Source organism: Protopterus annectens, chromosome 9.part0 (genome assembly GCF_019279795.1).
Source record: "Protopterus annectens isolate FY-2018-M chromosome 9.part0, PAN1.0, whole genome shotgun sequence".
Lineage (NCBI taxonomy): Eukaryota > Metazoa > Chordata > Ceratodontiformes > Protopteridae > Protopterus > Protopterus annectens.
The window spans coordinates 621,938,226-621,964,893 of NC_056743.1; the positions used below are offsets into that span (position 1 = coordinate 621,938,226).

The 26,668-nt window shown below is 40.4% G+C and overlaps 1 protein-coding gene across 3 annotated transcripts in view; it reads right to left on the minus strand.

Moving 5' to 3' along the window:
- The window catches only part of LOC122811374 (proteasome subunit beta type-7-like), a 271,817-nt gene that overhangs the window by 225,358 nt on the left and 19,791 nt on the right, over nt 1–26,668 (minus strand). For all 3 annotated transcript variants that reach the window (XM_044083180.1, XM_044083181.1, XM_044083182.1), the window contains exon 2: nt 15,020–15,113. In XM_044083180.1, the coding sequence (XP_043939115.1) occupies nt 15,020–15,113 (94 nt within the window). The remainder of the gene's footprint in view (nt 1–15,019; nt 15,114–26,668) is intronic.

Sequence of the window (26,668 nt, forward strand, 5' to 3'; positions counted from 1 at the left end):
GAAATATACCCACTCTGCCACTTGTACAGCATCTGAAACAATTCCAAAATATACCCGTTCTGCCACTTGTACAGCATCTGAAACAATTCCAAAATATATCCTCTCTGCCACTTGTACAGCCTCTGAAACAATTCCGAAATATACCCGCTGTGCCACTTGTACAGCATCTGAAACAATTCTGAAATATACCCGCTCTGCCACTTGTACAGCATCTGAAACAATTCCAAAATATATCCGCTGTGCCACTTGTACAGCCTCTGAAACAATTCCGAAATATACCCGCTCTGCCACTTGTACAGCATCTGAAACAATTCCAAAATATACCCGCTCTGCCACTTGTACAGCATCTGAAACAATTCCAAAATATATCTGCTCTGCTACTTGTACAGCCTCTGAAACAATTCTGAAATATACCCTCTCTGCCACTTGTACAGCCTCTGAAACAATTCTGAAATATACCCGCTCTGCCACTTGTATAGCATCTGAATCATGCACCATATAGGACATCAGGAATGATCCTTATATGTATGGCTTCAGTCGAGGTATTCCAATCTGCATTTGGCATACCAATATGTCCTCCATCAAATGTATCTTGCATTTGTCATTCTGAAGATATATCCTATATTTTTATTTTACATTTTCTTTCCCAAGAGGATTGGATCTATATAAAAAGTCTGTAGATATTACCTTGCCATCTCTGCTGTGAGCAGCCTTCTTTGAACCTTATTTACCTAATAATATATTACTCTGATGCTTTCCCTAATGCAAAACTACACCATCTCTTATAATATCATCTTTACATCAATTGTCCATTTCTCTTTGAATGTCCTTCATAAGTAGTTCTATTAATTCTGCACTGTGCTAATTAAACAAAGCCAACAATTCTTTATGGAGTTCAGAGTCATTTGTTAAACATGTAGGGTATTTCCAATAACACAATGCCTTAGGGATATACCCTATTTTAAACATTTACTGAAGTATCCAATCTCTAACTGAAGCTTGTGGTATTTTTTTTTTCTCACATTTGTTCATCTGAGAATTCAGTGATTCATCGTCCACTTTATTTCAGATTCCAAAGTTCATTCTCTCCTGGAATCTCTCTTCGATAGAGACATCATGGAAACATTTTGTCTGGTTCACCTCGGGCCAATGTGTAATAGTTTGAGAAGTCTAGGACACTACTGGACAGTGCAGAGAATAACTTTTGTGAATAGGAAGATGATAGTTAATGAAGGGTATGAAAAGACAGTGAGCATTGATTTTCCAGTGGATCGTTATTCCATTATGGAAGTTATCAGGAGACACTAGAACATTTTAAGTTTAGTAGTCTTACCCCTACGATAAGTGAAAAACCTAGATTTGTGTTTAAAAAGGGAGGAAATTTTGAACAGTGACTTTATTTTCTGTGTTTTATATTAAATTAAGTGTGGATTGGAGCAATTTTGGTCCTGTGGTTATTGGACATGAGGGTGGTATGTTACAGTCCCCTGCAATTTTTATTTGGTTGCCAGTGATTTTGAGAACAGACTAGTTAGGTAATCAGATTCTGTCAATTAATCACTAGCAGGTTCCCTGAAAACTGGGAGTATGAATAAAGATTGCCGAAGCACTACAGCAGTAAAGTTTTTCTTTTTCATCACTGTTGTGTCACCTTCAAGTATATGGAGTTATTCTGAGGTTCTCTGGAAGTGTTTAAGTACTTTTAGTAATTTTTTTTTGCTGAGACAGTGTTCAAGATACTTTTCAATTGAGTGACACGAATCCTAGGTATATGGTTTGCTACAGAGAATGGAAAAAGAGGATCTGGTTGTTTATGTGGGGTCAAGGCTATGAGAAATTATGGGGAAAAGCAGTGGCCAAGATCTAAGTGTGGACAAAAGCCCATTAGGTTATGTGACATGAAGAGAAGAGAACAGCAGATGCTGATAAAGCTCCATAGTTTTACCTCAAAGGGTGATTAATGAAGCAGGCACATTGAAAGAAGGTTATTCATGGTCACATTTTGAGTCAGGGTGGTAGTGGACTTTTCTGCATTAGTGTCACAAAGAAGGGTGTGATTATTCCCTGCCAGGTTTGATTTATAAGGAATATGCAATGCTGAAATGACATGCTCAGTGCAATTCAAAGTAACCTGATATGGAGATATGCATTTATATAAGACTTTGGAAGAGGCGATCAAGTTATATACTGTGGTGAGACACAGGGGTAGAATGAAGAAGGAGCAAGCCAAAGTAGCAAACACCAGTGGCAGCAGGGTGAACTAAGGCAACAGGAAGCAGGAAACAGGGCAGTAGTAACAGAGTATATTAGAATTTTGAGCCTGCAAACAAAATGATCCACCAAGACCGAAGACAAGAAACCCCCTGCCTCATCTATAGAAGTGTGTAAATGCTAAAGGACTTAGTGGGGGGCTGTTCCCCTTTTAAAAGAAGGAAAAAAGAAATTAGGAGCTGGAGGGAGTCAAATGAGATGGAAAAGAGAAGAGATCAGCCTATTGAGATGAGATAGTCTAACTTTTCCAGAGCCAGTGCATGTGGGTGAAGTGGTCATAATCCAGAGTAAAGGAAGGAATGTATTCTTGATACCAAGTAAGCCAGATTAGAAGCTGAGATGGTTGACAGTACCAGACAGGATTCACCATTCAAGCAGATAACATGTTAATAAACAGGGGCTGGATAGGTGTCTGCTGTTGGATGCTAATACCCGTTCAACTTTTCATGTTCTACTCCTATTTCTATCAGAATTAGAGAGTGGAGCAAGATGGATGATTGCAAGGAAGTTGAAGGTCAGGTGAAATGATAGAGGAGGATGGACACCTAAATCAAAATGCAGATAGAGCCCACTGGGTTGAGCCAAGTAAAGGGTAGACAGACAAACTCAGACAAAGGCTGGTAAGGCTCCCCAGATTTACTTTAGATGAGTTATTAGTGAAGCATGCAGCACTGAAAAGAGTTTTAATCATGGCTAAACTTTCAGTTCCATCCACAGAGGATTTTTTTTTAATTGGTGCACCAATAAATGCTCCAGCTATTCCATGTGTTAATGAAATTATGAGGGAAGGAGACTGTGGTGGAAATGGTGTACCCAATGCAAGTAAAAGTAGCCTGATGTGGGTAATGAGAAATGAGGCCAAGCCATAAAAGTTATGCTAGGGAGATGGGCCAGGTCGATTTAGGGAAGAGAAGAGGTAAAACATTTCTTTTATATTTACAGATAAAGAAATGGACACTAACACAGTAACAGTGCCCAAGGGTTCCAGAGTAAAAACTTGATACTTAATGTAATTGAAATGAGGAGATGTTTTGGATTATGAATGTCTCATTATATATTATTAAGGTTACTTTTAATGCAGAAGGATTATTATATCAACAAAGAATATTGAGGTAGATTGTCAGTGTTTGAAGGGAGACAGATAACTTATTAATTTATTAATTGTTACTGAAATAATTCTGAAAGTTAATGTCATAGTTTGATAGTCTGTTATTATAGTCCCAAAAACAAAAGGATAACCACACAGTGGAAAAACAGAGATGGACCACAGTAAAAAAAACTTTAAAACAACTGCATAAAATAACACCAAGGGATAATATAAGCACTTTCATCTTTCTATATATCACAACAGGATTAGAGGCTCTATCAGATAAAATAACAATACTTAACATATGCTTTTGTAATTGGCAGCCTTGAATGCACCTACCCATGTGCCCCCTTAATTATATATTCTAGCTCCAAGGTTGCACACCCATTGAGAAAAGAGAAAATACCACACACAGTGAATCAGTACTAATGCACAAACATAAAACCTTTACAAATCTGGGGGTATAACCTGGTGGTGGGCAATACCAAATCATACAAAATGTTCTAAATTACTACACTAACAACTCTTATACTATGAGACAACACCATAAATACCACCTCTAGACTTTCATGGTTTTCGACAAAATTGCTTTCAGTCAAATGTACATTTGCAGGAATGTACTACTAAACACACACCCGCGCGCGCACACACACACACACACACACACACACACATATATATGTATATATATATATATATATATATATATATATATATATATATATACATGTACATATATACATATATATATATATATATATATATATATATATATATATATATATATATATATATATATATATATATATATATATATATATATATATATATATATATATATACACTAAGGATAATCACAAGGCTTTCTTTAGTTATGTTAGGAACCTGGGTGGGAATTCCCAGATATGCTCAGAATTAGTCCAAAATGACAAAAATACACTGATCCCACAGACATTGCCAACATCCTAGCTGACAGGTTCAGCAAACTCCCCCTCCCACCAAAAGGACAAATATCTATCCCAGCAGAGTGCTGCCCCTGACATCTCAGATGCTCAGGTGGGAGCCGCCTCTCAAAGCAAAAAACACAGCATCAATGGGACCAGACGGTCTCCCAGGCTGCGTCCTACATGAACTCCAAGAAGAGCTAAACCCAAACATAAAACTATTGTTCAATCTCAGCCTTACTACAGGATATGTACCCAAAGAGTGGCGTACAGCAACAGTGGTCCCTCTCCACAAAGGTGGTGCCTCAACGGACCCTGGAAACTATCGCCCCATAAGCCTGACTAGCTTGGTCTGCAAAGCTATGGAAAGGATCATTATGGACCTCATAAATAAAGATATTGTGGACCTACAAACACTGGATCCTACCCAGTTCGGCTTCCTTAAGGGCAGATCCTGCCTCTTAAACCTGGTTGACTTCTTTGAAACAGTCAGCAAGGCCATTGACGAAGGGAAGGTGGTCCACACAGCCTACCTGGACCTCGCAAAAGCCTTCGATACAATACCCCACTCGGGCATTATAGATAAGCTCACCAGCTTAAATATAAACCCCTATGTCACTAGATGGGTTGCAAACTGGCTCAAGGACAGAACCCACATGGTTAAAATTGCTGGATCCATGTCAGACTCCAAACCAGTTACAAGTGGCGTCCCACAAGGCTCAGTCCTGGGACCTCTCTTGTTTGGTATATATTTCTTGGAGGTACAGGCCAACACGGAAGGACTGTGGCTGACCAAGTTCACAGATGACTGCAAACTGGATGCCATAATCGACTCTCCAGCTGACACAAGCATCCTCCAAAAGGGCCTCATATAAACAGACAACTGGTGCCAGAGCCATGGCCTCAAGCTAAACGCCAAAAAGTGTATAGTCATCCCCTTTGGCAAAAACAAAGTGCCCATAAATTACCACATAGGTGGTAATTCATTAAGTACAGAAGAAGTAATTAGGGACCTGGGGACCCAAGTTGATAGCAATCTCTCATTTGACAACCACGTGGCCAAAGTGGTTAGAAAAACATTTTATATAGCCCACCTAATCATGAAGGGATTCACATCTAGATTAGGGGAGGTCATCGTGCCTCTTTACTCATCCCTCCTCAGGCCCATAATCGAGTACAATGCCCCTTTTGGGATGTACCTTACCAAACATCTGCAGCAACTGGAAAGACCCCAAAAGTACCTCACCAAGAGGATCAAAGGGCTCATACAGATGCCATATGCTGCCCGGTTAAAGAAACTCCAGCTCTACTCAGTAGCATACCGCTTGCTCAGAGGTGACCTGTGCCTGACGTATAAGGCCATGTCCAACCCGGAATTAAGGGACATGCTGCACCTCAGAAAATCCACATCCCATCGAGCTACATGCTCAAGAGACTTGAACCTCAGCACTGAAATAAATAGGACATGCTGGAGGGACAGATTCATAACCCAGAGGCTCCCTTCACTATGGAATAAAATCCCAGTCCAGGTTAGGCAGAGTCCCTCATTGACTCTCTTCAAGAGGAATCTTGATGAGTGGATGGGAGATCGTAGGTTTACCCCGGGTATCACTTCTGTGTCACTGTTAGACAGAGGCACAGTATACTAACCTCGATAAAGGGCATAGCAAAATTCATTTAAAATGGATGGCGAAAGCCAAACATACTCTGGCTAGGCTTATAAATGCCCTAGGGCAGATAGCCTAGTATGAACCTATGAACCTATGAACCTATATATATATATATATATATATATATATATATATATATATATATATATATATATATTGGTCCAATTCGGATGATCGAGTTTTCAGAAACTCAAAATTCATACGTTCAAGGCAATATGATCGAGTTTCCAAAAATAGAAACATCAGAAAAAACATAAATAACGCAGAAATCTACCTTTTTTACATTTTTACTGGTGGCAACCCCCCCCCCCCCGAAGCCCACACCCCCTGCAAATTATATATACCGACTCTGAGATCACACTACAGTGAGGATAAGGGTAAATTTCCCAATCCACAGTGTACCGCAATCTACATTCAAAAGCTTCAAGTTTTCAAAGACCCGACCATATGGTCATGACCATATGAATTTTGAAATTTTGAGTTTCTGAAAACCTGATCAACAGATATGGACATATATATATATATATATATATATATATATATATATATATATATATATATATATATATGCAGGTATATTAATTGACTGATCTTTTTTTTGACATTGCATGTATCAACACCTTTAGACAACACACATCAGTTTCACTGATGCAGCTGACCATCAGTTGACCAAGTGCCTCTCATTGATTACCAGTCTGTCTGCCTCTCCTGAATCCCCCAGACTAGTTCAGACTATGGCCTTGGTTTGGCAAGGAGATAAAGGCATTCTAGAACAGTGCCACACTGCTCTAGTAGGAGTATTTTTCCTATTTACTCCCCCCCTGCACACATCTGATAACGCCACAAAGTAAAGCATGCAATACATTTTTGCTGGTGGCAACCCCCCCCCCGAACCCCACATCCCCTGCAAATTATATATACCGACTCTGAGATCACACTACAGTGAGGATAAGGGTAAATTTCCCAGTATAAAATTGACCCTCAAAATGCAGGAAATTGTTTTCAAGGACCATCTCCATTAAATGAGACATAGCTCTATCTGAAAACACTTAATTGTTTTTCAAAGTACTCTAAGCCTTCTTTGTGGGGGATCACTGAAAACAAATTGTGTACATCCACCATCACAAAAACACAATTGAGATCAAATTCCAATTGATTTAATTTACTCAAAAAATCCCAAGAATCTTTGCATATTTGTTTGATCTGACTAATACCACCTTTCAAATTTAAATCTAGAAATGTTGCTATAAAACATATTTTTGATCTACCCCCATCAACAGTTGGTCTAAAGTAAGGGTTATTGATGTCTGAATGAATTTTGGTATCCCAAAAATTTGTGCAACTACTGGTTTAGTGTTAGACATATACCTATATTCACTTTCAGAAATCTGTCCCCATACCTCTCAAGTGTACCTCATTATGAGGTTTCTGTTTTTTACTTGGAATACCTTCTCTTGCTTATTTTAAACAAGCTTATACTGTTTTTTTTAACTGTTTGCTGCATTTTATAGTATCTGCACTTAATGTTTTCTATCTAAAAACAAAAAACACAAAAAAATAATCCTTGTTTTCCCGCCTCTCCTCGACTAGTTTAGACCAGTTTACAGGCTTTGCTGTATTCTGGGCTGTGGTGTAGTTCCTGTGTTGTCCATTACCTTACTTGGATAAGAAGGAAGTTTCTTTGCTCACCAGTGGGAGTGGGGAGCCTTGAGCAGCCTATCTGTCCCTGAAGGAAGTGACCTCAGCACAAGAGCTGTAGTAATTGGTTGTTTTGGACCATTTCTAGCTCTTTTCAAGTTCCCTGTTTAAAATCCGCCTCAGAGCGTTTTTTTTTTCTGGCTATACTACTCAGAGACAGCTCCACGTGGTCCTGCAGAGTGGTCCTAGCTACAGAGAACTGAGAAAAGCGACTACTTTCCAGATTTAAGTATTTTTTCTGTTTTTTACTTGGAATACCTTCTCTTGCTTATTTTAAACAAGCTTATACTGTTTTTTTTAACTGTTTGCTGCATTTTATAGTATCTGCACTTAAAAGTTTATCTGGTCGAAAATTAATCGAAATTCTGTGTTTGTTTGTTTAATTTAACTATTGAGGCTGCCCACTAAAGTGTGCTAGCCTGTGTAACTGATTTATTGCTGCCTTCTGTATTTCTGAGTGTTTTCTATCTAAAAACAAAACAAAAAAATAATCCTTGTTTTCCCGCCTCTCCTCGACTAGTTTAGACCAGTTTACAGGCTATACTGTATTCTGGGCTGTGGTGTAGTTCCTGTGTTGAACATTACCTTACTTGGATAAGAAGGAAGTTTCTTTGCTCACCAGTGGGAGTGGGGAGCCTTGAGCAGCCTATCTGTCCCTGAAGGAAGTGACCTCAGCACAAGAGCTGTAGTAATTGGTTGTTTTGGCCATTTCTAGCTCTTTTCAAGTTCCCTGTTTAAAATCCGCATTAGCTCGGCTTTGTGCGATTGTGCGCATAGCGCAGCGCCAGTTAAACAGGGTTAAACTTTTCCTGGCTCCGCCAAGTCTGCCTTCAAATTTTCCCTTAGAAAGCTCTACTCTTAGAATAACCAGTCTACTCGTTATATTATAAGCATAGCACTTGTTCTCTACTCTTCTAAGCAAGCACTCTCAAACTCAAGTAGCACTACATCTACCTACCACCCCAACCACTTCCCTTAAAGGCACAGCACTCTCTTATAATATTCTAGCATGTCGAGTGGTAGATTGCTAGCATCTTCTCCTGCTCAGATGGTTAATCTGGGAATCTTGAGACAATGCTATAATTGTCTCATGTACACAGACAACCCTCTCCTCCTCCCAGCAAACACAAATACATGTGAGAGATGCAACTATATAGCCAAACTGGAGGCTGAACTCTCTCAACTCAGGACTGGCAAGACCAGACAGGAGGAGAAGGTAACCACACATGCAACAAACCCAGTCACACATAGACCTACCCCAAATGCAAATCAAACACATAATAACACAAAAACATACTCGGAGGCTCTATTAAAAAACTTACCAAAACAACAGAGGCTCCCAAAGCAGACACCCAAAAATCCACCACCTCAAAACATATCACATGCAACACATACTTCAATAAATCAGTGTGTCAATAAATCACAGCCCTTAAGGCAAAACACTATGCCTGATACACTAGTGATAGGTGACTCTATAGTCAGACACACTGACGTCCCACTTACCAGGCTGAACAAGGAGAGGATAACGATAAGCTGCCTATCGGGGGCTAGGATCCACCATATAACACATGCACTCAGGTCACTCAAAAGCACGTACAAATATGACTCTGTCATTGTCCATGCCGGCGTGAATGACCTGAGACGTACCTCCTTGGACTACATGAAAAGAGACATTGAGGAGCTCTCTGATTATGTAGCCCAGGCTAGTATGACCCTGACCCTGAGGAGCATCCTGCCCTCACCAAGTATGATGCCGCAATACAAAGACAAGATGATCAGCTTTAATAATTGGCTCAATTACTGGTGTCATTCTAGGGGGATCCAATGTCTGTCTGCTTGGGATGACATGCTGGACAAGCCACGCTGCTTCGCAAGGGACGGCTTGCACCTGTCACCACTGGGCTTCCGAATATTGGCTAAGGCTCTTGCCACCCCCATAGTGCCTTTTTTAGGCAAGGCTCAAAAGATGAACCCACCTCCTTAGAAAACAAAAATGGAATAAAATTAAGGGTAATGCTGCTCAACGTCAGAAGTCTAAATCTCAAGATGCAGGCTCTTGAAGCACTCCTCAGTATGGAGAACATCGATGTCTGCGCTGTAACCGAGACCTGGTTCAAGGCTCCTGAGAGCACCCCAGTGCTACCAGGCTTTACCTCGTATCATGCTTTTCGGCCCCAAAACCCAGGCCAAACCACAAAGGGAGGGGGAGTGTCCATATTCATCAAGGACACCCACACCTCTAGGTTAGTGGCAACTCATGAAGCATCGGAGACCATCCAGGTGCAGCTAACCGTAGGCAAAACTGCTATACAACTGGTTGCATGTTACAGACCACTCTCCCAATCTCAAGGACCCCACTCAGCCTTCCTGAAGACATTGGAAGATATGAATGTCTCACCAAATACCATCATATTGGGAGACTTCAACTACCCTAACATAGACTGGGTGCACTATTCTAGCCCTAACACCCTAGCCCAAAGGTTCCTGGAATTCATAAACTCAAATGCAATGGAACAACTAGTCACCTCTCCCACAAGGTGGGATAATATACTAGACCTGATCATCACAAACATGGGGACAAAATGCTCCACACCAGAAGTATTGCCCTCACTGGTGAGATCTGACCACAAACTAATCACCCTGGATATACATTTACCACCTCCACCCCCAGCACAAAAGCCTACAGTGAGAAACTTCTCAAAAGCTGACTTTACACTTCTCAAGACTGAGATGGTATCATTTAAGCCCTCAGGGCCAATGGAAACCACACCCCACAATGCTGAATCCTACACAAATGCTTTCTACAGACATTTCCAAGAATGCATGGATCATGCAATCCCAAATAAAACCAAGACCCTCTCCACCAAAGGAAAGCGTCCTGTCTGGTGGACCCCAGCCATAAACAAATTGTATAACAAAAGAAGGAAGCTACTGCAAGACAGAGCAAAATCCCATAAAGGGAAGGCATCTCTGATCAGCACTAGTAGAAAGCTACGTTCTCTCATAAAAATATCCAAGGCCAACTTTGAGAGAAAAATCGCCAAGGACACTAAAGATAACCACAAGGCATTCTTCAGTTATGTTAGAAACCCAGGCGGAAACACTCAGATATGCTCAGAGTTAGTACACAATGACAAAAAATTTACCAAACCCACAGATATTGCCAACATCCTGGCAGACAGGTTCAGTGCAAATTTCTCCCCTCCATCACCTCCAAAAGAAGAAATACTCATCCCAGCTGAATGTAACCTCCCTGTCATGTTTGATGTCCAGGTGAGAACCACCCTCAACAAAGCAAAAAACACAGCATCTATGGGACCTGATGGTATCCCCGGCTGCGTGATACGTGAACTCCAAGAGGAGCTAAACCCGCATATAAAAATGTTATTTAACCTTAGCCTTACTACAGGATATGTACCTGAACACTGGCATACAGCAACAGTGGTACCACTCCACAAGGGAGGCTCCACTACAGACCCTGGGAACTACCACCCCATAAGCTTGACCAGCTTGGTTTGCAAAGTTATGGAAAGAATTACTATGGAACTCATAAACAACGACATTGGGGACCTACAGACACTTAATCCCACCCAGTTCGGCTTTGTAAAAGGCAGATCCTGCCTTTTGAACCTGGTTGACTTTTTCGAAACAGTCACTAGAGCCATTGATGAGGGCAAGGCAGTTCATACAGCCTACCTGGACTTGGCTAAAGCCTTCGACACAATACCCCACTCGGGGATCATAGAAAAGCTAAACAGCTTAAAAGTAAATCCATATGTCACAAGATGGGTTGCAAACTGGCTAAAGAACAGAACCCATAAAGTCAAGATTGCGGGAGCCATGTCAGACTCAAAGCCAGTCACAAGTGGTGTCCCACAGGGCTCTGTCCTGGGACCCCTCTTGTTCGGCATTTACTTCTCTGATGTGAAAGCAAACATGGGAGGGTTGTGGCTGACAAAGTTCGCAGATGACTGCAAACTAGGCGCCATAGTCGATACACCAGCTGACACATACATCCTACAGAAATGCCTCACTGAAACGGACAACTGGTGCCGGAATCACGGCCTTAAACTGAATGCCAAGAAATGTATCGTCATCCCCTTTGGGAAAAACAAAATACCCACAAATTATCACATAGACAGTAACCCACTAAGTACTGAAAAAGTAATCAGAGACATGGGGACCCAAGTTGATAGTGACCTCTCATTTGACACCCACATTGCCAAAGTGCTTAGAAAGACTTTCTACCTTGCCCACCTTATCATGAAGGGGGTTTACATCCAGATCAAAGGAGGTCATCGTGCCCCTGTACTCCTCCCTTATCAGTCCCATGATTGAGTACAATGCCCCATTTGGTATGTACCTCACCCGGCACTTACAACAGCTGGAGAGACCCCAGAAGTACCTCACCAAGAGGATCAAGGGTTTCCAACATATGTCATATGCTGCAAGGCTAAAGAAACTCCAGCTCTATTCAGTAGCATACCGCCTGCTCAGAGATGATCTGTGCCTGACATACAAGGCCATGTCCAACCAGGAATTGATGGACATGCTCCACCTCAAAAAATCAAAGTCCATAAGAACCACGAGAGCCAAAGATTTAAACCTCAGTACAAATATGAATAGAACATGCTGGAGAGACAGATTCATAACTCAGAGGCTTCCCATACTCTGGAACAAAATCCCAGTCCATGTTAGGCAGAGCCCCTCACTGTCTCTCTTCAAGAGAAATCTTGACAAGTGGATGGGAGATTGAAGGTTTACCCCAGGGGTCACCCCTGTATTGCTACTTAACAGAGGCACAGTAAACTAATTTTAATAAGTAAGGGGGTCTTCAATGTGTCACTACTAGACAAAGGCACAGTACTCTAAATTTATTCTATACACCTTAGTACCACTACATGGGGTGGCGAAAGCCACATCTCTAGGGCTAGGCTTGCAAATGCCTCAGGGCAGATAGCCTAGTACTAAACTATTAAACTATACCTCATTTGGGGTCTTAAAAAGTTCATGTTTTTCAAAGTTCCACATTGAAAGGATCTGTTACACATTCATTGTTAGAAAATGTTTAACTGATATCCATGGTAAATAGAAAAGAATCATATTAATTCATTAAAAGATCTATTGTATGAGTAAAACCAGCATATTTTAATCATTGTATGTTCTTCCTAGCTGAAAGTTGTTATTAAGCTGTTGGTATGTATTCCACATTTTGCCCATTTGTTCCACATTATGAGGGCTAGTGTTCCTCATTTCAGAGATGGAAGGTTGAGAACTGTCCCTGCATCACCATATCCAACATTCTGCATCCGTTTCTGTTGTCTCCACCAAGAAAATCAAACTATGATGTGCACTGTATTCACTTACTATTCCCCATATCTCACTTAGGATGATCCTCTCCCCTAAATTATTCATCTTCCTCTGCCAGCTCCTCAGACACTTGAGCTGCTAATAAAAACTGAGTCTGCTAGGCCATAATGAGGGCGGCACAGTGGTGCAGCGGTTAACGTTGTCGCCTCACAGCAAGAGGTTCTCCGGTTCGATTCTCGGCTGGGGTGCCTTCTGTGTGGAGTTTGCATGTTCTCCCTGTGTTCGTGTGGGTTTCCTCCGGGTACTCCGGTTTCCTCCCACATTCCAAAGACATGCATCTGGAGTGTTTCTCCCCGGGCCTCCGCTGAAAACAGGCTCTGTGGAACCTAGTCGGACATTCCCGGTCAACAAATGTTAAATAAATAAATAAAAATAAATAAATTATCCCTCTATGTCATGATGCTGTTTTTTCTGGTCATACTAGCTGCTCCTGCAGATGCACAGCCTTTAAGTTATTTTCTGCCTTAGATGCCATGAAGGCTGTTAGCAAGTCCTCCATAGTTACAGGTAAAAAATAAATAAATAATAAATAAATAAATAACAACATGAAACCAAACTCTTCTGAAAGTTTTAACTTAAATAGTGTGTGCTTTTGGCAGTGAAGAATTAGCAAGGGAAGATGTAATAGTAAGTCTATGGCTAAACTGGATGTGAATACACCACCAGTTTATACACATAAAAGCACTGAAGGCTCAAGGGAAAATAATGCTTTATTTACAGTAGAAAATAACAAGATAGTTAATTCAGCTTTTGCACAATATATTCACAGCATGTATACAGTATTTATAGTAACTTAAACTAGTATCAAAGTCTTAAAAATGTATCTGTACTTCTTCTTCTTTCGGCTTTTCCCGGTTAGGGGTCGCCACAGCAGATCACCTGTCCGCTCATAATTGGCAGTAGAGTTTTATGGTGTCAAGTTGCCAGCCCGGCACCCAACCTTCCACGGAAGGCACACACACACGCACGCCTATGGCAAATTCAGAGTGTCCAATCCACCTACAGCATGTCTTTGGGATGTGGGGAGGAAACTGGAGCACCTGGAGGAAAAACCCACACGACCACAGGGAGGACATGCAAGACTCCACACAGAAGGCACCCCAGCCAAGGATCGAACCAGAGAATCTCTTGCTGTGAGGTGACAATGCTAACTGCTGCACCACAAAACAGTATCTGTATTACATAGGTTAAATCCCATACATTCCACCAGACACTGGCTACAAATTCAAGGTCATGTCTATGGGCTTTGGTCAACCCTTCTTTCAGCTTCACACACACAAATAATTTTCACCTGAACTTGCTTCAAGCAATAACTAAAATGTACCCTAACTAGTCCGTCAAACTCTAGAAGTCCTGAACCTTTTGTCAGAGCCCCTCCTTTGACCCACAATTTAACTCTGACTGAGGAACTAACTTCCTGATTTTCCTCAGTCAGCAGCATTGTGGACACCACAAAATTAGTTGACATACACCCAATTGTTGAGACAGTTTACAAACTACTAAAGGCACACTTCTCATTTTACAATGTCAGTTTAAAGGCAAGATGTCACCATGGTCAATAGACAAATTAAGACGTCAGAGAACTATAATCATGGAGTCACTTCAATGATTACCAGTAAATGTGTAATTTAGTCTTGCAGGCATTCACCTACACTAACTGTTTAAAATAACATCAATCAGGCTGATCTACTTTCAGAAGTGAATAACTTTAATAGTGTCACATATGATTTCATACATTCAGCCAATGAATCAATACATTTGATGCAGTTATCCCAAAAGCAATTTGTAAACAAGGCCTGTGACTGTTGCTTTGCTTTTCTAAAGTTAAACTCTGGAAAGTCACCTATGTTCTCTTTAGGAGGAAGGAATGCAATTATCATCATCAGAGTGTTTGGATAGTTACCTTAAACTTACCATTCAAATTAGAACAATGATTTTTTGTCACAGTTTATGAACTTTGTTTGTCACTTCAGACTCACCTTAAAGACAAGGCCTGCAATTGTTGTTCCAGTTTTTGTTGGCTTAGGTGCCTTGTATCCTAGTTTACAGAGATCATCTTTAAGGATGTTGTTCCTGGAACAAGAAAAAAAATCCAAATACATAAACACTGCTGTCCTCTCCTTTTTAACTAGGCTTTGACAGGCACATCATTGGTCATACCTGATATTAAATCATTTATTTAAATATTAAGTTGCGTCTGTAATACAAAGCATATTTAAATAGTCTATATGTTATCTGCACAGACATGCAATGAGATAAGCATGCTTTTGCTCTAAAATAACTTTAGACACTAGACTGATTCACTAAAGACTTTATAATTTATATTACAATATTCATATTAATTAGTGAAATGTCTGTTTTAAATGTCATAATTCTAAAACAGTTAAACATGTAAGGTTTGTATCCCCCACATTTTTATATAGTTATATAATGACATTGGATAAAGGTCATGCAGCCAAACAATTTGCAGTATGCTGGTAATATAACAGGTGACAATAGTATGATACAACAATGGGCCACACGTATTCAGCCGGTGTCTGCAAGCAACAGTGGCAACTCATAAGGTTTCTGTTCTTCCTGCAGAAAACTAGTCATCACTACAGTGGGATCTAATGACCCCCCTAAACTCAGAGGGTTTAAACATCAAGGTAACACCGCCATAGCTAAAGCAAGAGCAACCTACTAGGAAAAAAATATATATTTATATATATAGATATATATATATATATATATATATATATATATATATATATATTCAGTGGATAGAAAATGTGTACACACCCCTGTTAAATGCCAGGTTTTTGTGATATACAAATATTAGGCCACAATAAATCATTTCAAAACTTTTCCCACCTTTAATGTGACCTATAACTGTACAATTCAATTGAAAAACAAACAAATCTGTTAGGGGAAAAAATATAAAAAACAAAACATGTACAATGAGCTGATTGCATAAGTGTGCACACCCTTAAGCTAATACTTTGTTGAAGCAACTTTTAATTGAATTACAGCATTCAGTCTTCTTGGGTACACACCTGCCATCAATTAAAGAGACTCTGATTAACCCCAAATAAAGTTCCGCTGTCCTAGTACATTTTCTTGACATTTACTCAGTTGCCTGCTACAGCAAAAGCCATGGTTTGTGGAGAGCTTACAAAGCATCAAAGGGATCTCATTCTTGAAAGGTGTCAGTCAGGAGAAGGGTACAAAAAATTTCCACAGCATTAGATATACCGTGGAACACAGTGAAGACAGTCATCAAAAAGTGGAGAAAATATGGGACAACAGTGACGTTGCAAAGAACTGGACGTCCCTCCAAAACTGATGAAAAGACAAGACAAACATGGGTGACCATTGCTCTATGCCAGTAGTCAACTCCACCCGGGTTAGATCCGACCACAAACTAATCACCTTGGAAATCTACATCCCTCCTACCCCCCCACCGCACACAAAGGTATCCACCATAAAAAAACATCTCCAAAGCTAACTTTGGGCTCCTAAAAACAACGGTGGCTAACTTCACAGCACCCATGCAAATGGAGATCAGTTGCATGACCACCGAATCATACACCAATGCACTGTACGAACACATACACAAATGCATGGATTTCTCCATACCCAACAGAACCAAGATGCTCTCTTCCAAAAAAAGGAAGCCATTTGGGTGGTCCCCTGCCATAAACAAACTCTACAACAGAAGGAGGAACCCATGTGGAATAAGGTGAAGTCCCAAAACTGGAAAAACTCCCTTATCAGCCTCAACAAAAAAATTGAGATCCCTCATCAAGGCCTCTAAAGCTAGCTGTGAAAACAGAATTTCAGCAGATAGTAAACACAACCACAAGGCCCTATATAGTTATGTAAAGAATCTCCACGGTAATATCCAGATTTGCTCTGAGATACTGAACAATGGTACCTCCTATACCGAGGCAACAGATATTGCCAATATACTGGCTGACAGATTCAGTGCCAATTGTACCCCTCTCTCCTCCACAAGGGACCAGTCACAATACCAGTAGATTGCCAGGCACCCAGTATTACTGCTGCACAGGTTAAAGCAGCACTGTCAAAGGCTAAGAATACAGCTTCTGTGTGACCTGACAATATCCCTGGCTGTGTTCTACATGAACTACAGAGTGAACTGGCACCTCACCTGTGTGCCCTGTTCAGTCACAGCCTCACCTCAGGCTTGGTCCCTACCGAATTACGTATTGCTACAGTCATCCCTCTCCACAAAGCAGGAGTGACTATAGACCCTGGGAACTATCGCCCCATTAGCCTGATGAGTCTGATATGCAAAGCTATTGAACACATCATCACAGACCTAATAAACAAGGATATAGGGAATCTCCAAACTCTGATCCCACATGGTTTGGTTTTGTGAAGGGTAGATCATACCTGCTCAACTTGGTCAACTTCTTTGAGTCAGTCATCAGGGCTGTGGATGAAGGCAAGGTGGTTCATACAGCCTATCTTGATCTGGCCAAGGGCTTTGATATCTTTCCCCACTCAGGAATCATAGAAAAACTTACTAAGCTAGGCATCAACCCCTATATCACTAGGTGGGTTGCAAACTTGTTCACAGGTAGAACCCACAGTGTGAAAATAGCTGACTCCAAGTCAGACTGCCGACCAGTCACAAGTGGAGTCCCACAGGGTTCAGTCCTGGGTTCTCTCCTGTTTGGTATCTAATTCTCTGAAGTCCAGGTCAACATGAAGTGACTCTGGCTGACAAAGTTGGCAGACGATTGCATGTTGGGAGCTATTATTAATTCCCTGAGTGATGTTAACTTCCTACAGAAAGGCATCACTGAGACCAAAGACTGGTGTCAGAACCATGGCCTTAAGCTCAATGTCAAAAATGTCATCATCCTCTTTGGGAAAAATCCGGTTCCCATGAATTACCACATCGATGGTAATCCACTGAACACAGAAGGCCTTATAAGAGATCTAGGAACACAGGTTGACAGCAACCTCTCTTTTGACCCCCATATTCCCACTGTGGTCAGAATGTCCTTCTATGGGGCACATCTCATTACTAAGGGTTTTGCATCCAGGAAGAAAGAGGTCATTATCTCCCTCTACTCTTCCCTCATTAGGCCAGTCATTCAGTACAATGCCCCATTTGGCATGTACCTCACTAAACACCTGCAACAACTAGAGAGGCCGCAAAAGTACCTCACAAAGAAGATCCTAGGCCTTAAACATTTGTCCTATATGGACAGACTCAAAAAACACAAACTATTCTCTGTTTCATATCGCCTACTTAGAGGCGATCTCTGCTTGACTTACAAAGCCATGTCTGACTCAGCTGTGTTAGAAATGCTACATCTAAAGAAATCACAATCCCTGCACACCTTACACTCCAGATATCTCAACCTCATAACCACAATCAGCAGAACATGCTGGAGGGACAGCTTCATAACCAAGAGACTGTCCATGCTATGGAATAGACTTCCCATACATGTCAAGCAGAGCACCTCACTGGCTCTCTTCAAGAGAAATCTTGATGCGTGGATGGGAAATTGAAAATTCACCCCAGGGATCACTCCAGTGGATTTACTTGACAGAGCAACTGGGAACTAAGGTTGGGTGGCAAGATGCCAGGGTAATCCTATGGGCTAGGCTTGTAAAAGCCCCAGGGCCACTAGCCTAGTACACACCTATGAGCAAACACTGGTCAGGCAGGCTGTCAAAAGACTTACAGCAACACTGAAGGAGCTGCAGGAATTTCTGGCAAGTACTGGTTGTGTACTACATGTGACAACAATCTCCGGTATTCTCCATATGTCTGGACTATGGGGTAGGGTTGCAAGCTGAAAGCCTTTTCTTACATAGAAAAACATCCAGGCCCAGCTAAAATTTGCAAAACAATACATCAAGTCTGCCAAAAGCATGTGGGAAAATGTGTTATGGTGTGATGAGACTAAGGCTGAACTTTTTGGCCACAATTCTACAAGGTACATTTGGCGCAAAAAACAACACTTTGCATCACTGAAAGAACACCATCCACACAGTGAAGCATGGTGGTGGCAGTATCATGCTTTAGGGTTGCTTTTCTTCAGCTGGAACTGTGGCTTTACTCAAGGTGGAGGGAATTATGAACAGTTCCAAATACCAGTCACTTTTGGCCCAAAATCTTCAGGCTTCTGCTAGAAAGATGAAGATGAAGAGGAATTTCACCTTTCAACCCAACAATGACCCCAAGCATGCATCCAAATCATCAAAAGAATGGCTTCACTAGAAGAAAATTAAAATTTTGGAATGGCCCAGCCAGAGCCCAGACCTAAATCCAATAGAAAATCTGTGGGGGTGACCTGAAGGGGGTGGTGCACAAGAGATGCTCTCGCAATCTGACAGATCTGGAGAGCTTTTGCAAGGGAGAGTGAGCAACTATTGCCAAGTCAAGATGTGCCATGCTGATAGACTCCTACCCAAGAAGACTGAATGCTGTAATTAAATCAAAAGGTGCTTCAACAAAGTATTAGTTTAAGGGTATGCACAGCTATGCAACCAGCTTATTGTACATTTTTTTAGTTTTTATATTTTTCCCCTAACATATTTGTTTGTTTTTCTGTTGAATTGTACAGGTTATTGGTCACATTAAAGGTGGGAAAAGTTTTGAAATGGTTTATTGCGGTCTCATTTTTTTTCATATTACAAAACTGCTAATGTTGTTTCATATGTAAGATGCTCACCTGCTTGTGTGGCAGAAGATCCAGTTTCACTGAATAAACATGTGAGAGTCTGCTTGCTGACCTCTGCCAAGAGACAATTTCTGTCACAGTAAGGTGCACACTTGATGCCACTCTGTTTACTAGAGATAGTGTTATACCCTGATACATAGCTGGCACTTGGGTGGAATATACAGATAGCATCTACTTGGGACAGAGGATTCTGTGCATGAGTACTATCTCTCTCTCTCTCTCTCTCTCTCTCTCTCATTGTCTCTCTCTCTCTCTCTCTCTGGCTGTCCGGCTGCCTGTCAGTGTACCTGTCTATCTATCTTAACACTTTTTGGATAACAGGGCACTTCATCTTGCTCCTAGCATTCATGTCTCTATAGACTACAACAACTGAATGACAGCACACATTGAAGACTCCATTATTTGGATTGCCACACACAGCAGAACCTCCCACTGACACACAGATGTCCCAAAATAATCAAAAACTTGAAACACCTAAATAGACATGTTTGCTAGATAATAAGTATCCCTGCATACCCATCTTGTGGCTGTGTCCACACGCCCCTTCTATGTACATGTATTAATATCAAGACAGAAGAAAGATGAGTAAAAAGAAACAATACTATGTAATATTGGTTACTTCCTCTTTTCCATACTTGTACAGCTGTGGAGTTTTTTTGAAAAGGTCACCAACAAATGGATAAAGTAAAATGGTACATACCGCATGCCTCGACATGGTCAAAGCTTTTGATACAATTCCCTACTCGAGCATTAGCGAAAAGCTAAATAAATTGGGTATATACCCCCATGTCACCTGCTAGATTGACAACTGTCTCACAGATAGGACTCAGATAATCAAAATAGGGGAAGTTACCTCCACAATGAGACCAGTCACCAGTAGAACCCCCAGGTTATGAACTGGGACCTCTCCTGTTTGACATCTACTTTTCTGACGTAAAAGCCAATACTAAAGGGTTCTGGCTGACTAAATTTGCAGATGACTGCAAGCTAGGAGCAGTCATTGAATTCCAAAGTAACTTAGCCATTCTGCAGGAAGGTTTGTGTCACATAAATAAGTGGTGCCAAAAGCATGGACTGAAGCTAAGTGCCCAAAAAATGCATTATTGTATCACTTTGGGAAGTCATCTACACCTGGGAACTATTAAACTAACACTATGCCCCTAATGGTTTACTCAGTTATGTGGGATTTGTGAACTTATGTGAACATTGACCTAGCATTTGACCGACGTGTGTGTTTTTGTAAGAAAATCCTTCTATACTGCACAGCTTATAAACAAAGGGATTGTGCCTAGATCTAGGGATGTCATTGCCCCCTTTTAGTCAGCCCTCATTTGGCCAGTCCTTGAATATAAATGCCTCTTTAGTATGTATCTGTCCAGACACATGCAACAACTGGCATTCTCACAGAGATAACTTTCTAAAAGGAGACAAGGCCTAAACAACATGTCCTGTGTGGACCGACTCACAGCCCTATCACTGTACTTAGCATCCAACAGACTGCTAAGAGGTGACCTGTGTGTGGCATGCAGGGCATCCTCTGACTCATTACTGATGGATTTACTGTGCGTCAGCAAGTGCAATGGCATCAGTAATACTCTGCCTAGGGATTGAAACCTCTTCAGCAATGTCAACAGAATGGATTGGAGGGACAGATATACCTCTCAGAAGATATCACTGCTATGGAACAGACTCCGCATCAACATTAAACAAAGTTCATCCCTGTCCATTTTCAAGAGCAGCTTGAATCTATGGATGGGAAACAGAAAATTTACTCCAGGAATGTCCCCATACTACTAATGGACAGAAGCAGCTCCTAAATGCTTTATGATATGCATGGATCCCCTCAAATTATCTGTGGTATCATTCCAGTTATTCTCATTAGGGGTAATATTTAATTATTGACCATGGGATGGGTAAGGCCAATCTATAACCAAATTGGATATGTTATTTTCAGCATAAAAAGTGAACTAAGCTAGGCTTAAAATGGCCCTTTTATGCCATTTTAAGCCTAGCTTACTACTTACCTATAAGCCTATGAATCAGTGAACCTACAGTGTCAGATTCTACAACTAGAACATGAAATGGTAGTTGATTAGTGACTGGTTCTTGTACTTGACAGACAGAGCATAGAGTAAGTGGGACCAAATCAATGTTGACTCACTGACAAAGCCCAAGTCTGGATGGTCCTATTCCCTTTTGAATATTAGTTCTGCATGTTGGACTGTGATATATGTTGTTCCACAGCTCTATGTGCCTTCAAGGATTTCTTTTGTCTTGTCTTCTTTTAAAATCTTTTATTTAGTAAAACTTGGTTACATAATACAGTCTTTGAGTCTTAAAAAAACAGCAAAATTCAAATAAACATCTTCTCTCTGTGAACCATACATAAAGCTAAACACAATGTCTGTTAATTTATCTCGAGACTTATTCTAAAAGCATAACTGGAGGTAGAAGAGAGAATGCAAACAATGAAAATAAAAAAAAAAGGAATACAAAACAAATTAGATTAATGTGTATAGAGGAAGAATATTACATATTTATTGACAATGTACTAGATTCGAAGGAGAATTGGTAGAGCAGAATGCACCAAGCTTCTGCCCACTCCTGCCTGTCCAAATGTTTGAAGCTCCATGATCTGAGCCTATCACTCATGTATTTTATTTAAAGAGGTTAGTCGAGTGGGGTCTCTTGCTAGTGTTGAAATAATACTGCCAAGCATGACATTACTACACATTTGTGGGTTTCAGATATTCTGTCTGCCCGTGTGGTTAATTCCTAATAGCATGTGTCTTTGAAGATTTCTATGTCTGGTGTTGCTGTTATATCTTTATGATATTCATATTGATATTGGACTGTCTGTTCTTCATCTGATGTTGCATAGTTGTTGTATGATTTGCCCAATATAAAACTAGCATTGTGGCCATTCTTTCTACCTGATCTGTATTATCGTAATTTTATGTTTTGTATTGTAGAATAGGGGATTATGTACAGTTGTCGTGTGCACTGTAAACCTGTGTATCACTGCAGAATAGAATAGAAAAATCAATGATGGGAATGTGTTTTCTCAAAAACATGCATCACTGCCTGCATGTGCTGTTACATAGATTTACAATGGCTTATCAACTGTTATATTCTGTGGCAGATTCACATACCGTGGCATTTTTTGCACTGGATATGTGGACACATAAGTCCGTAGGTATGTACTAGGCTAATAACCACTAGGGCATTTTTAAGCCTAGCCATGCATCCCAAATCTCTGACAAGTTCAGGTACCCTTGATAAGTGTAAGCAGGGGCTTGGAAGATGAAACTTTTACAAGTAGGGATCTAGAAGATTAACCATTTACAGGCTGCCTGCATCCATTAAAGATATAGGTGCTAAACCAAGGTTGAATTCTGTGACTATTAGTACTATACAACTATTGCTGTAAGTGTAAGTGAACTTTCTCAGACAAATTAATGAATGGTTGTTGTACCATGCAATACACCCTTGCATATTCTGGAGCCAGTAGTTATAATGGGTCTATGAACACATTTTTATCAGCAGCTCAAGTGTCTGAGGAGCTGGCAGGGGAAGATGAATAATCTAGGGGAGAGGATCATCCTAGGTGAGATATGGAGGAATGACAAGTGAATAGAGGGCACATCATAATTAGATTTTTTTGGTGGAGACCATAGAAACAGATGCAGAATGTTGGATATGGTGATGCAGGGACAGATTTCTGAAACTGAATATAGGTATATGTCTAGCTCTAAACCAGTAGCTGCACAAATTTTTGGGATACCAAAAATTCATTCAGACATCAATAACCCTCCCTTTAGACCAACTGTTGATGGGGTAGATCAAAACGTGTCTTATAGCAACATTTTTAGATTTACATTTGAAATGTGGTATTAGTCAGATCAAACAAATATGCAAAGATTCTTGGGATTTTTTGAGTAAATTAAATCAATTGGAATTTGATCCCGATTGTGTTTTTGTGATGGCGGATGTACACAATTTGTTTTCAGTGATCCCCCACAAAGAAGGCTTAGAGTACTTTGAAAAACAATTAAGTACTTTCAGATAGAAAGTTGGAGGGTGCCAGCTATGTCTCATTTAATAGAGATGGTCCTTGAAAACAATTTCCTGCATTTTGAGGGTCAGTTTTATAGACAGACAACAGGTGAGGCCATGGGGGCGGCTTGTGTCCTCATGTCTGCAAATGATGTAATGGCAGAATTAGAAGATCAATATGTGTTTAATAGCCTCTATGCAGGGTGTTGGGTATGTATACCCGATTCTTGGATGACATCTTTATTTTATGGAGAGACATAAATGAGAAGTTAGATGAACTTCTGCAATATTTTAATGCAATGGTTGATTTCTTTGTCCTCTTCATCAAACTATGATAGTGAGAGTATTCACTATTTAGATATAGAATTATCAAAAAATAGAGGGGAGATTAAATTAGTGTCCAACATATATAGGGAACCCACTTTTTTGAACACATACTTACATTTTTCCAGCTGGCACCCAATACATCAAAAAAGATCAGTAGTGAAGGGGCAGCTAGTAAGAGCTGCCAGGATGGTGTATGACACGGAAAAGTTTATTAATGAATGTGAAAAAATTATTTCTATGTTTGTAAAGAGGGGTTATCCCATTGAATTTTTGAACAAAGTCAGATGTGAAGTAATTCGGAGGAGAGAAAATGTTTTTATAAACCTACTGTAGGAAGTGGTTTAAATGAAGAACATGTTATAGAAAGAGCCATGACAAACAATAAGGGAGCATATATTTCCACCTAGACCTTGGGTAGCAAAGTAGTTAGGGAAATTATTAACAAAAAATGGCTGATCTTTAGAAGTGACTTAGAAATTAATGACAAAATTAACCAAAAACATGGCTGACAAACCAGTATTTGTGTTTAGAAAGGATAGGTCCTTTAAAAAATGGTTAGAATGGAGAAGTAATGTCCAAAAGTTGAATGGAAATGGCACTAGGAAGTGTGGGGCATGTCCTCAATGTCCATACATTCTAAGCAAAGATGGATTTGTGGTTAAAGATGTTGTATACAAAGTTTAAGGACGCCACAATTGTAATAGCACCAATGTGGCATATCTTGCCCAGTGCAATCAGTGTTTAGCATTCTATGTGAGTAAGACCTTGAGAAGGTTGAGGGATTGAGTGCATGAACAATGTTTGGATATTAGGAACTGCAAGATGAATAATGCCTTGTATAGACATTTAAAAATGTTCACAACCATTCTTTTGTTTTTCTTGTTGTGAATAAAGTTTTAAAAGATGTGCAAGGGAGAGTTGCTGATGAGCACTTGGATGTGTGTGAGCTGAGATGGCAGATTAAATTGAATGCGACAAACTATCCAGGGCTTAATGACAGTTTATCAATACATTCTGTGCTTAAATTGAAGCAATTAAGTTACAAATGATTTTATTGGTTTTAATGTGATCATGTGATGTATTTAGTTACTATATATTTGTTGGTTTTATTATTGTTTATTGAGTTCTGACAGAAGGTCCTGAGTGATTGGTTGTGTCACAATAAAGGTTTTAAGTAACTTCTGGTCCGAGGTGTCTTGAGTACTGCACTGCTGGTTTTGTTCCTGGTTACTTGTTGGTGATTCAGTTCGTGTTATATAGACACAGAATGTTTCCTGAGGGTAGGTAAGGCATCCCACTGATGTCATTCTTTGTCGAACTGTGGGAGGATCATGCTCTGCTACCCATTGCATGCCCTACCATTGTGGCATTATCAGATGTGTGCAGTGGGGGAAGTAAATATGCAAAATACTCCTACTGGAGCAGTGTGACACTGTTCTAGGATGCCTTTATCTTCTCACCAAACCAAGGCCATAGTCAGAGCTAATCTGGGGGATACAGGAGGGGCAGGCAGACTGGCAATCAATGAGAGGCATTGGATCAACTGATGGTCAGCTGCATCAGAGAAACTGATGTGTTGTTGTCTAAAGGTGTTGATACATGCAACGTCAAAAAATGTAACTTTCTCAGATGAATTTATGAATGGTTGTTGTACCATGCAATACACCCTTGCATATTCTGGATCCAGTTGTTATGATGGGTCTATGAACACATTTAACCTGAGCAGTAGTTACTGCAGTGGGATTGTTAGCATGAGTGCTAGGGAATGACTGAACACAGAGTGCCTTGCTGCTCAGTGTGGTATGTCCCAAAACATAATTCTCAGGTAATGGCCTTGGTGTTGCAGTATTACACAATACTGACAAGTATTTATTTGTGATTATATGTGACCAGCTAAGGACACTCAATGACCAACAAGGAAGACACACAGGTCACCAGAAGTCACTGAATAAGATGTTGGAAATGTCTGTGTATTTCTGCCATCCCTGATAGAGGAGCATACCAGCTGCTGTTACCATGCATCATCCTACTGATCCTCAACTGCTGGGCTTGGATCAGCTTTCTGACAATTTTTATTAGTTACTGAGTGAAGATGCCATGGCTAGAGTACTTTCTCCACTCAAGGAGGATGTTACTCAGGTCATGTGGCACATACATGAGGCAGTCCTAGGTGCACATACTCCAGCTCCGGCATCATTGTGCTACATCCTGATAAGTAGTTGCCATCCTGTCCTGCCCTATTTTACTGATATATGGCTATACCCATCTCAGCTTCATTCACTATTGTAATCTGGGTTTGATAACTCGGTTTTGTGAACTGACAACCTAATATGCTTCAGTGTGACTTAACTGTATACAACTCATATGACATATAGTGCTGTAAGCATTGCTTTGCATATGTCTACAATAATTCTGCACACATCACTGGAATACAAAACAACTTTTGTTATGTACAGCTACAGCTTTTCACTATGAATTTATATAATGATCAGAATCATGAATAATTGATTAGCATTTTATGGATGATTTACTTGGCCT